The sequence below is a fragment of the Globicephala melas genome, chromosome 13 (genome assembly GCF_963455315.2).
Source record: "Globicephala melas chromosome 13, mGloMel1.2, whole genome shotgun sequence".
Lineage (NCBI taxonomy): Eukaryota > Metazoa > Chordata > Mammalia > Artiodactyla > Delphinidae > Globicephala > Globicephala melas.
Genome location: NC_083326.1, coordinates 52,245,841 through 52,259,046, shown reverse-complemented (window position 1 = coordinate 52,259,046; position 13,206 = coordinate 52,245,841). Strand labels below are relative to the sequence as shown.

At 39.0% G+C, this 13,206-nt stretch overlaps 1 protein-coding gene, 1 long non-coding RNA gene and 1 pseudogene across 12 annotated transcripts in view; 1 reads left to right on the top strand and 2 right to left on the bottom strand.

The window, feature by feature from the left end:
• LOC132598347 (uncharacterized) overlaps nt 1-13,206 on the bottom strand; it is a 44,291-nt gene that overhangs the window by 9,252 nt on the left and 21,833 nt on the right. The gene's annotated exons all lie outside the window — the stretch shown is intronic.
• The window catches only part of YES1 (YES proto-oncogene 1, Src family tyrosine kinase), a 75,743-nt gene that overhangs the window by 52,287 nt on the left and 10,250 nt on the right, over nt 1-13,206 (top strand). For all 11 annotated transcript variants that reach the window (XM_060310572.2, XM_060310571.2, XM_030842571.3 and 8 more), the window contains 6 exons: nt 1,766-1,865; nt 5,539-5,637; nt 7,674-7,777; nt 7,865-8,014; nt 8,981-9,136; nt 9,305-9,484. In XM_060310572.2, coding sequence (XP_060166555.1) covers nt 1,766-1,865; nt 5,539-5,637; nt 7,674-7,777; nt 7,865-8,014; nt 8,981-9,136; nt 9,305-9,484 — 789 coding nt within the window. The remainder of the gene's footprint in view (nt 1-1,765; nt 1,866-5,538; nt 5,638-7,673; nt 7,778-7,864; nt 8,015-8,980; nt 9,137-9,304; nt 9,485-13,206) is intronic.
• On the bottom strand, nt 10,751-11,099 carry LOC115845029 (small ribosomal subunit protein eS26 pseudogene; annotated as a pseudogene).

Here is a 13,206-nt window from a genome sequence, read left to right as displayed (position 1 = left end):
GGTTTTATTCAAAGCTAGAAGGAAGTTATTGAAGAGATTTCAGTAAAGAATTTGCACGATTGAATTCCCTTTCTAAAAACTTCCCTCTGGCAGCTGCGTGAAGGGTGGATGTAGGGAACCAGATATAGAAGTGAGTTAGGCTATTACTTTCCCAGTAAGAGATAACAGGGACTTGGATTAGGGTGGAAGAGCTGGAAATGAAAAGGAAGTAGATAAGGTACTTTAGAGGTAGAACTGACAGTGCTGGTAATGGACTTGGCTTGAATACCTGACTGGTAATGTTCGCTGAGGTAGGGAAGACTTCAGTAATACTTCAGGTTAGAGGAGAAAAGTCAACACCTTTGTGGGGTTTTTTTGTTTTTTGTTTTTTTTTTTTTGCGGTACGTGGGCCTCTCACTGCTGTGGCCTCTCCCTTTGCGGAGCACAGGCTCCGGACGCGCAGGCTCAGCGGCCATGGCTCACGGGCCCAGCCGCTCCGGGGCATGTGGGATCTTCCCGGACCGGGGCACAAACCCATGTCCCCTGCATCGGCAGGCGGACTCTCAACCACTGCAGCACCAGGGAAGCCCAACACCTTTGTTTTGTACCTAATAAATTTTAAGTGCTTGATAGACATTTGAGATGTCAAATAGGTAGTTAATATATGACCGGGCCTCAGGGGAGAAGCCAGATAAATGAGATTCTGTTCTTTCGCTTGCAGATAATAGTTTGGCTATTTAAGTTGCTTATGTCTTAACCAACTACATACAGTGCTTTATATGACAAAATTACTTTTGGAATTTATAATCCATATCAGCCATACCATTTAGTTTCTAAGAAAAGCATGCTGTTTTTATCTTTGTGTTAAATATAATAAATAATCTTAATAAAACCCTAGTTATTACTGTTAGTCTTTTTTTAAATTAATTTTTATTGGAGTATAGTTGATTTATAGTGTTGTGTTCTGCTGTACAGCAAAGTGAATCAGTTATACATATATCCACTCTTTTTTTAAATTCTGTTCCCATATGGGTCATTACAGAGTATTGAGTAGAGTTCCCTGTGCTATACAGTGAATGATTAGTCTTAAGGATGGGAATGTTCACTTACTGTTTTTAAGAAATTGAGATGATCAATGCTAGTAGTTTATAATACTCGTTAATGCTTTTTCTGCCAAAGAATTGATTTGAACTTTGTCTTTTCAAGCTAGAGATGTTGCAGCTGTGAATCAAGATTAAAAATGTCTCTCTGGGTCTATAGAATTTTAGAATTTGTAGAGTACAGTAGTCTCATGGAAGGCCTTAAGATAGCATCTTAATAACTTGAAAACTTCAGCAACCCAAATCTCCAACTTTTTTTTTTAATTTTATTTATTTATTTATGGCTGTGTTGGGTCTTCATTTCTGTGCGAGGGCTTTCTCTAGTTACGGCAAGTGGGGGCCACTCTTCATCGCAGTGCACGGGCCTCTCACTATCGTGGCCTCTCGTTGCGGAGCAGAGGCTTCAGACGCGCAGCCTCAGTAGTTGTGGCGCACGGGCTTAGTTGCTCCGCGGCATGTGGGATATTCCCAGACCAGGGCTCAAACCCGTGACCCCTGCATTGGCAGGCAGACTCTCAACCACAGCGCCACCAGGGAAGCTCCTCCAACTTTTAAAAATAGATTCTGGAGACCAGGAAAAGAGCTATGCTTAATAAGCTTTTTTTGTTGTTGTTGGCAATGTTTTTAAATTTTTCTGTTGTTAATTTGTCTATATAATTTGCATTGGTCTTTTTTTCCCCCAATAGGTGGTGTTACTGTATTTGTGGCCTTATATGATTATGAAGCTAGAACTACAGAAGACCTTTCATTTAAGAAGGGTGAAAGATTTCAAATAATTAACAATACGTAAGTGTTATGAACATTTTACGGGGGAGAGATACCAACGACAGCCTACTTTACACTGAAACCACTGAGCTGGATGATGATTCAGAGACGAGAGTAGTGGGGCGTGGGTCTCTGCCCACTGGATTGGATGATACATTTGGTTTCTTTAGACATACGGCGTAATACTACTGCTGGAGCCAGAAGTTATGATTTCTGCAAATGGTGTTGCTGTGGTTCTGCCATAAACAGTAGAGATTTAAGAGTGAGGATTGAGGGAGTATATGTAAGTAAGTACCTTACTTAAAAAAAACCTTTATAAAGATATTTCTATGATCCCATTTATCTAAGTACTAGATGATTTAAAGATCTTAATCTCTTTCTCTTAAAAAAACAAACTAAAAAGGCTAAGGAACTCCTGCAGTCCCCAGCTGACCATGTTACGTTGCTGTTTCCTTATGTGACTCTCAGACTTGTTGTCATTTAGTGGGCCACCATAGAAAATTCAGCGCTTGTTACAGAAAATAGATCCCATAATTTCATTAGCAGGCACAGTGACCACTTTGTAACTTCTCAGAATAGACATTTATGGTCTCTTTGCATCCAGTCATGTTTCCTTCCATCTTTGTTCCCACTTGCTACCAGTTATTTTTTGAGAACATGAAATGTGATTCTGTCTCTCGGCTTTAAAATCCTTCAATAGCTACTGGCTGCTGTCAAGATAAAACAGCAATAAGAGCAGGCGTCATTCATTGAGCTTTTTCCCCTTCCTCACTCCACTGCCCAGCCAGAGTGAATTACTTATTTATGATTCTGAATACACTGGGGGTTCTCCCCTTCTCTGTGCTTTCACACATGCGATTCCTTTTTTCTGGAATGTAACTTCTTGTCCCTCCACTTTTCTTCCTTCATCTGGCCAACCCTGTGCATCCGTCAAAGTGTATATTCCTGTGTCCTTTCTCAAGGAAGCCTTTCTTGATATTTTTTCTACCTTTCCTGCCTGGCCCAGTCCCCACCTCCTGCTGGATTTGGTGGTGTCTCTCTTACATGTTTACATAGCAACCTGTGCAAACCTCAATTATAGCAGTCTTCACAGTTTTGAATTAAAATTTATCACTTGCCTATCATCCTTTTAGACCAGTGGTTCTCAGCATGGGGGCAGAATCAGCCAGGGGACATTTGACCATGTCTGGAGACATTTTTGGTTGTTACATCCATGGTGCTACAACTGGCATCTAGTGGTTGGAGGCTAGGGATACTGCTCAGCATCCTGCGGTGCACAGGACAGCCCCCCCACCACAAAGCATTGTCCAGCCCAAAGTGTCAGTCGTGCTGAGGTTGAGAAATCCTGCTCTAGATGGAGTTACTTGAGGATAAGGACTTTTTACCTGTTTCTAGCACACTCTGTTGTAAGGTCTGTTACTTAAAAGGTATTCAGTGAATGTTTGAATGAATCAGTGAATGATTATCAGGATCAAAGTTTTCAGTTTGTATATCTGAACGTACTTAATATATACTAGGAAGCTACAAGCCAAGTATATGAGTTTGTAAACATTTGAATTACAAAAGGATTTTCCATTTCATTTTTTAAAGATCAGATTCACCTCAAGAATTTATGAAATTTCAATGTAGACAAAATATTTTCAATACTTATTTCTGGTAAAGCAAAACATGCATTTAATCTATAGTAGCAGAACCCATATGTCTTCCTCATTGCAGATTGATAATATACTCTCCTTTCACATTAATTTTGGAAAAGTCAAGGCTTATCTATTACGAACTACATGTAGTTCTCATGTTCTGAATTGACTTTAGTCTTATTTGGATGTTCGTGGATAACATTCTTGTAAATATACTTTATTCCAGGAATTAAATCTTTTTATTATTGCTCATTGCTAATATTTTGGTTACAGTAGTTCTAGGGCATCTGAATTTTTTCTCCTAATACGATAGAAAGAAACATTGTAATTTTATGCATTGTTAAAAAGAAAATCATTGGGACTTCCCTGGTGGCACAGTGGTTAAGAATCCGCCTGCCAGTGCAGGGGACACGGGTTTGATCCCTGGTCTGGGAAGATCCCACATGCCGCAGAGCAGCTAAGCCCGTGAGTCACTACTGAGTCAACTACTGAGCCTGCGTTCTAGAGCCTGCAAGTCACAACTCCTGAGCTCACGAGCCACAACTACTGAAGCCCGTTCACCACAACAAGAGAGGCCACCGCAACGAGAAGCACGCATACCACAACGAAGAGTAGCCCCTGCTCGCCGCAGCTACCGCTTACCACAACTAGAGAACGCCCTCACGCAGCAACGAAGACCCAATGCAGCCCAAAAAAAAAAAAAAAAGAATAAAAAAATTTTTTTTAAAAAAGAAAATCATTTAGCAATAAAAAAAGAATGAGCAACTGATAAATGCTGAAAAAATTATGCTGAGTGAAGGAAGCCAGTCAAAAAGACCAGGTGTTGTATTGTTCCATTTATATGCAATGCCCCACAATGGGCATATCCATAGAAACAGAAAGCAGATTAGTGGTTGGAAATGGTGGGGGAGGGGTGGGATGGGAAGTAACTTTTTTTTTTTTTTTTTTTTGGTGGTACGAGGGCCTCTCACTGTTGTGGCCTCTCACTGTTGTGGCCTCTCCCGTTGCGGAGCACAGGCTCCAGATGCGCACGCTCATTGGCCATGGCTCATGGGCCCAGCTGCTCCATGGCATGTGGGATCTTCCCGGACCAGGCCACAAACCCGTGTCCCCTGCATCAGCAGGCAGACTCTCAACCACTGCGCCACCAGGGAAGCCCAGGAAGTAACTCTTAATGGGTACAGGGTTTCTTTTGGGGGTGATGAAAATGTTCTAAAATTGATAGTGGTAACGGCTGCAAAACTCTTAAAAAATCTTAAATGGGGGAATTTTATGGTATACAAATTATATCTCAGTAAAGCTTTTAAATGAGAAAACATTTCATCGAAACTGAGTAATCTGAAAGATTTACTTCCCAAATTGTTTTATTCAGCATAGTTTATTGTCTTAGGTTGAAAGGTTAGGTTATGTAAAAAAGAGATTTTATAACTAAAATTAAAGTGGTTTTTTTTTTGTTTTTTAGGGTTTTTGTTTTGTTTTTTGGTTTGAAGCAGAAACAATGCAATTGTGATTTTGCTTGGCCTTATTCCCTTAATTCATGTAACCTATTTTTTTTTTTTTTTTTTGGCTGCGTTGGATCTTTGTTGCTGCACGCGGGTTTTCTCTAGTTGCGGCGAGCAGGGGCTACCCTTCGTGGTGGTGTGCGGGCTTCACATTGTGGTGGCTTCTCTTGTTGCCGGGCACAGGCTCTAGGCGCTCAGGCTTCAGTAGTTGCAGCACACAGGCTCAGGAGTTGTGGCTCACGGTTCTAGAGCGCAGGCTCAGTAGTCGTGGTGCAGGGGCTTAGTTGCTCCATGACATGTGGGACCTTCCTGGACCAGGGATTAAACCCATGTCCCCTGGGTTGGCAGGCAGATTCTTAACCACTGCGCCACCAGTGATGTCCTCTAACCTATTTTTTAAATATTATTCTTGGAGTTTAATTCTTGATCAAATGAATGCATAAATAAAAATGGAAGTAATACTTCTTGTCTGTTTCAGATACAAGATGGCACTGCAATAGATCGTGTCCTGAGCTGTGGTCTACCTTGTGGTAATTGTTGTTTTATGTGTTGCAGGGAAGGAGACTGGTGGGAAGCAAGATCAATTGCTACAGGAAAGAATGGCTATATCCCTAGCAATTATGTAGCCCCTGCAGATTCCATTCAGGCAGAAGAGTATGGCACTGCTTCATATTTTATTAATTATTTTGATTTTTAAAATGTCTTAATGCACATTCTACTTAGCCACAACTTTACACACGTGCAATTACATACCAGTCTTAATACAGCTAATGTATCGTATTAATAGGAGATGTTACTTGAAAATTAATAATTAATGCCATAGTATTTGCTTACAGTAGGATCATAAATGAATCTGCATTTATAATACTGTATTATGCCTAGTCCCTAGCCTTTATTTTTTCACTTTAAAATAATTGCATTAACCCTTTTTATATTCTGCAGACTCTTTCACGCCAAAAATTTATACTCCATTGATGTTATTGTATCAGTGTTAACTTCTTGACTTAGGTGCTTGCTCCATGGCTATGGAGAGAGAGTATCTTTGTCTTTTAGGATGTACACACTGAAGCATTTAGAGGTAACGATTCAGCATGTTTGCAACTATCATTCAGTTCAGAAGGAAATACACACACCCACACAAACACACATACACAGGGAAAAAGAGAATATGACAAAGCAAAATGTTAACAGGAAACCTGGGTGGAGTGTGTATGGGAGTTCTAAGTACCATTCTTACAACTTTCAAAAAGTTAAAGTTCACCTTCAGTGACATATTACAGGCATACTCGGAGATATTGTGGATTTGGTTCTAGACAGCCATAATAAAGCAAATATTGCAGTAAAGTGAGTTGGTTTCCCAGTGCATAAAAGTTTTGGTTACACTACACTGTGGTATATTAAGTGTGCAACAGTCTATGTCTAAAAAAACTATGTACATACCTTAATTAAAAATACTTTATTGCTAAAAAATGCTAACCATTGTCTGAGCTTTCAGCAAGCCGTAATTGTTTTGCTGTAGAGGGTCCTGCCTCCATGTTGGTGGCTGCTGATCGGAGCGGTGGCTGCTGATGGCTGGAGTGGCTGTGGCAGTTTCTTAAAATAAATCAAAAACAGTTTGCCATGTTGATCGACTCTTCCTTTCACTCAGAGAAAGGAACACTTAGACCATTGTAGGGTTATTACTTGGCCTAATTTCAACATTGTGTATCTCAGGGAGTTGGGAGGCATGAGGAGAGGGAGTTGGGGAAACAGCCAGTTGGTGGAGCAGTCAGATCACACACAACATTTAGCAGTTAAGTTTGCTGTCTTATGTGGAAGAAAATGTTTGAAATACTGCGAGACTTAGCAAAATGTGACACAGAGACGCGAAGTTAGCAAATGCTATTGGAAAAATGACTCTGATAGACTTGCTTGACCGGGTTGCCACAAACCTACAATTTTTTAAAAGACGCAATAAAGCAAAACACAATAAAATGAGGTATGCCTGTACTTTTATGACAAAGCAGGTTTATCTGGGATCCATAAATAATACATCATCTTCATATCATAGCACTTGACCCAGCATCTTGCACATAGTAGGTGCTCTATCAATATTTGTTTGCTTTTTTATTAGTGATGTGTAATTTGTCTCCATAACTCTCTGTTCTGCTTTGGGACTTGTTACTTTCCATTTTGTCCTTTGGTCTTTCTTCTCCATTATTCTGTGGCGCCTCCTCAGCAAAAATTGCATTTTTATTCACAAAACCGTATTAAATGAACCCACAGTAATTTAGAGTCTCTAATAATTTGGACATGGTTTACTTGCATCTTACTGAATACAAATGATCACACTGTTGCCAGAGAACCACTTTTACTCTTCCTACTATAATCTTAATATTTTCATCTGTCATTGACTAAAAGACTGTCATTGTTGCCTTTCCTTCTATATTTACGGTTCCTGTGACTGCCAGGTGGAGTTTAAGAGACTTGTTGAGTAGTTAATACATGAAAATACGATGACAATATATTCTGATAGTAATACTTGTAATATTTAAGAAAGATCTTTCATTCTGTTTTACTGTATTTTAAAGCTGTGTTCTGTTCTTTGTCATCCTCCCTATCCCACTCCATTCTTACTAATATCTATGTATAATTTTTCTGATGCTTATTACACCCTTCTAACTCAGAACACTATTCATTTTTTTTTCCAGATGGTATTTTGGCAAAATGGGGAGAAAAGATGCTGAAAGATTACTTCTGAATCCTGGGAATCAACGAGGTATTTTCTTAGTAAGAGAGAGTGAAACTACTAAAGGTATGAATATTGTTAATATAAGTATAAAAATTTTCTTGGGCAGTATTTTAAGAAAGGTATAGTAGAAGTGTTCATTTTCCCTTCTAGGTGCTTATTCCCTCTCTATTCGTGATTGGGATGAGGTAAGGGGTGACAATGTGAAACACTACAAAATTAGGAAACTTGACAATGGTGGATACTATATCACAACCAGAGCACAATTTGATACTCTGCAGAAATTGGTAAAACACTATACAGGTACGTGAATATTTCAAGGGTGAAAATTATTTCCTCATGTTCAATTTTATGAGGACAGCATCCATGTCTTCATGTCTCTTAAGGTCTAACATGCTACTTTATACACAGTATGTGCCCAATGTATTTTAGTTTTAAAATGAGGAACAGATAATACTATTGAGTTGGGTTCATTTTTTTTTTTTGGCTGCATTGGGTCTTCGTTGCTGCACGTGGGCTTTCTCTAGTTGCGGAGAGCGGGGGCTACTCTTCATTGCAGTGCACAGGTTCCTCATTGCAGGGGCTTCTCTTGTTGTGGACCAAGGGCTCTAGGCGTGCAGTCTTCAGTAGTTGTGGCATGCAGTCTCAGTAGTTGTGGCGCACGGGCTCTAGAGCACAGGCTCAGTAGTTGTGGCGCACAGGCTTAGTTGCTCCGCGGCATGTGGGATCTTCCCAGACCAGGGATCGAACCTGTGTCCCCTGCATTGGCAGGCAGATTCTTAACCACTGCACCACCAGGGAAGTTCCTCACTTGTGGTTTTTAGAAATAACAATTAATGGTAACATTCTCTTTGGGAAGAAATGAAGCACAGTGGTCAAAAGCAGAACTTTGGAGGCAGTCAGATCTAGGGTTTGAAACCCATCTCTATCATGTATTTACTGGGTCACCTTGTGAAAGTTGCTTAAGTTTTCTAAGTCTCTTTTATTTATATGAGATATTTGTAAAGGGCTGAATTAGCACAATAGCTGGGACATAATGGGACATAATAAATAATAACTTTTAAAATGTATTTAATAAAATGTTTGACTTCTTGTATGTTTTGCTTCTTTTATGCAACTCCCTTTTTGTGTTTGTGCTTTTGTAATAAAACTGATAGAACATTGTTTTTATTTCCTATAATTTAAACTTTTAAAAACACTGGTACAATTATATGTACCTTAATTTTTGTAAGTTATTCATTTTACAGTGTAGTTTATTCATTTATCTAGAACATGCTGATGGTTTATGCCATAAGTTAACAACTGTGTGTCCAACTGTGAAACCCCAGACTCAAGGTCTAGCAAAAGATGCTTGGGAAATCCCTCGAGAATCTTTGCGACTGGAGGTTAAACTAGGACAAGGATGTTTTGGTGAAGTATGGATGGGTAAGGAGCCTGAACTTTTGTTTTTTGTCATTGTTTAGACATAGATGAAAATGCCCCAATTTATGATAAGATATGTTGAAATATTTGAGGTTACTGCTGCTCATTGAAGTTTGTTGTAAATCTCTTAAAATACAGGTTAAAATAGTGAAATATGGGTTGTTTCTCTAGGAACATGGAATGGAACCACAAAAGTTGCAATCAAAACACTAAAACCAGGTACAATGATGCCAGAAGCTTTTCTTCAAGAGGCTCAGATAATGAAAAAGTTAAGACATGATAAACTTGTTCCACTATATGCTGTTGTTTCTGAAGAGCCAATTTACATTGTCACTGAATTTATGTCAAAAGGTATGTGTATGTTAGTATTTCATGGGGTATTCATGTTGTTAATAAATTTTAAGTCTTCATCTGTTTTTATGCATCCAGATTTTTACTGTATTTTCTAACTTAAGATTTTTTATGTAGACATGTGAAAAGAGAAAACCTGACGTTTTGTTTAATGGAAATTAGCTCCAGTTATTCCAAATGATAGTATGGAGTTTAAAAAGGAAATAAGGCCCTGAATTTATTTTGAAAGTAAATAGTCCTTCATTCCATTTGACTAAAGTCAGTGGAATAGCTGGGAAGGTGAAAAAGAAAAGAAGTATTCACACTAGTTGATTTAAAATAATGCAATCAGAAAGCTATTTATATTTTTAGTACTAAAGCAAAGAAATCAGGTAAAGTTAAGAAAATTAACTTTATCTAGTTTTAATATAATCTCACTCAGAAATCCTAGAAACTGCTTTTTGCCACTACTGTCAACTGAAATTTCTCCATTTCTCCAAACCCCAGACCCCAAGGTGTGGGATCTTCAGTAACAGGGTTGGTTAGGGCCAGGGAAAGAAGGGAAGGCTGTCGCTCTTCTCTCTTTCCCTTTGCTGATGATGCATTAGAAGAGGAACTAGTAAGTCACCAAATATGCTTGCTGACAGGCCTGCTTTTTATCCTCTTGAATTTTATCTCCTTTTTTTAGTCTTAATGAGTCATTAGTCAGAGCCACTGATGGAGTCATCCCTCACCATTTGTCCATCTTGATCAGTGATGTAGTTCCATCTAGTGGTGACAGGACCAACTACAAGCTACACATTGACCATAAGAAAATATTTCCCCCCAAAAGAAACAGAAAAACCAAAAGTTAAGAATTGACACAGCCTGCTAATTGAGAGCCAAAACATTACCTAAAGCTCCCAAAGCACATGGCACTTTTGGCAAAGAATCTCTACTTCAAACAACTGCCAAATATCCCATGTCAGAGTACATTAGATGAACTAGAAGGGAGAAAAGGGGCAAGGAGAAAGTTTAAATCAGGATATTGATAGCATAAGAATATAGTGGAGATAAAGCTAATGGTCCGTTTAGCTTTGTATATTGATTTCAAGAAGTATTTAATTGGGGAATATGGTAGAAGTCTATGTTGTCAGATTGCTGGGTTAGGATTATTTCTAGATGGGAGGTTTAGTATACAAGATCACAAATGCCCCTTCTAGTTTTTTAATTTTTTTTAAAATATAATTTCCATTTTATTGTCTTTCCAGAGGACACTATTTCTTTAGTCTTTAAGGACTTAGCGTCTTACATGGGCTTTGGCGGAGGTCATGGGGCAGCACCCGCAGGTCTAAATCGGGGTGGAGGTGTTCGGTCTTTCTGGGCTTCCCGAGAACGATTCCTGACTACCTTGCTGTGAATGGCACAACTCACCCAGTAATGCAGTTTCACATACAGCTTGGGAAGCACACAGGCGTTGAAAACACTCGCTTCGGAAATGTCCCTGACAGCTGCAGCCTCTACGATGTTCCGAATGATGAGCTTCTTAAATGGCCTTGTCCTTGGGCACACATCGGGCACAGTTGGTGCAGCGAATAGGCTGCACGTGGCCGCGGCCCTTTTTGGGGTGACCATTATTCCTTCTTTTCTTGGTCATCTTGGAAGCAGGGAGGCGAGAGAGGCCCTTCTAGTTTTAAACTCTGTAATTCCCCATCTTGCTATTCAGGCACTTAGAACTTGGCCCTCCATAATCTATCCAGACTCATTGCTTCGTGTGTTCTCTTTATAATCAGAATGCTCTAGAAATTGTTAACAATTTAAAATGTATTGAATGCTTCTAATATATAAACAGTGTGCCAGTATTATAAGGTATCAAAGAAATAAAGCCATCTAACCAACTTACATTGAATTAAGAGAGAAAAGACCTAACCCGATAAGTTAATTTTCAGTATAAAAGTAAATAACAGCTCGCTATCAACAAACAAGTTCAAAGCATAATGGATTTCTAGGTGTTTTGACACATTCAGTAAGTAACATAGAAATTGAGGAAGAGATAACATAGGTTGGAATAAAATGAGAAATATCAGTAGAAAAGACAAGTCTTGAAATACCCTTTAAGATTATGAAGGACATGAATAAGTAAAGTGAAGGGTACCAGTATTTTTCTGCAGAGCTATGAGGAAATGGGGAACAAAACCATGGGTAGTGGAAAGTATAGAAGGTAACTGGTTGGAAATAAGGCCAGAGAGGTATATGAGACCGACTTAAGGACTGCTCTGAATTGGTTTCATAATTACTTATCAAATACATGCTCTCTCTGCCATGAATGAGCTTCAGAGGGTCAGTGAACTTCCTCTGAAGTTCTCTGTCAATCTTTGCACAGTTATGTATGTTTTTCTAGAAAGAGAGTCCATAGACTCTCATTCATCAGATTCTCAAAATAACCCATGACCAAAAAAAGGTTAAGGACCCACTGATATGATCCAAAATGTTCTGATAAATGGATATAAGAAACTTTTAAGGGAGGGGGGATTTGTTGTAATTAAAGATCAGAAAAAAAGAATTGTCAAAATAACACACATTCCAGTCCTGGATTTCTGTGCTCTGCAGCCTTTGCACTGTTTTAGCAATTATCATTACACTGAATGATGTTCTACATAGTGGATTGATCATGGCTCCTTATCTAGATTCTAAATCCTGAAACAAAGAACTGTAGCTTTTGCTTCTTTCTGTATATTCAACATTGTCATGCAGTGTATTTATATAACATCAGTCTGTCTTGCAGGCTAAGAAAAAGAAGTGTTCTTTCCTCTGTTTAAGGACAGTTAAATCCTTCCTTTCGTTTAAAAAGAAAACCCTCTCTTGGTCCCAACATCTGCTTTTCACTGACTTCTCTTTACCTTTTGCTTCCCTTCACAGCCAAGATTCTTTTTTTTTTTAAATTTATTTATTTATTTTGGGCTGCATTGGGTCTTCATTGCTGTGCATGGGCTTTCTCTAGTTGCGGCAAGTGAGGGCTACTCTTTGTTGCGGTGTGTGGGCTTCTCACTGCAGTGGCTTCTCTTGTTGCAGAGCACAGGCTCTAGGCACATGGCCTCCAGTAGTTATGGCTCGCGGGCTCTAGAGCAGGCTCAGTAGTTGTGGCGCACGGGCTTAGTTGCTCTGTGGCATATGGGATCTTCCGGGATCAGGACTTGAACCTCTGTCCCCCTGCGTTGGCAGGTGGATTCTTAACCACTGCACCACCAGGGAAGCCCCAGGATTCTTTAAAGAAGACAGTATTACATCTTTACTTCCTAACTAGCCATTTTACTCTTTTTAAATTACAGAATATTTCAAACATACAAAGAATACCATAACCCCCATGTCCCTACCATCCAAATTTAACTAATGTTTACATTTTGCCATATTTGCTTCAGATCTTTCTACTAAGGAAACAACACATAAAAGATCTAACTTAATCCTTGTTTTTACCCCTCCTTGAGCCCATTCCCTTCAGAGGTAACCTCAGTTTTGAAGTTGTTGCTTTTCCCATCTCTGTTTTTCCTGTTGATATACTTTTACTAATATATAGTTAACCTATTAACAGTATTTGTATATTTTTAAATTACATAAATTTAACCAGCTTTATTTTCATTCAGCATCACGTGCTTGAGAGTTATTCATGTGGATAAGGGAAGATCTCATTTGTGTACTTTTAACTATTGAATGAAATTCTGTATGAGTGTTCCATTGTTTATTCATTCCTTTCCCAATGAACATTT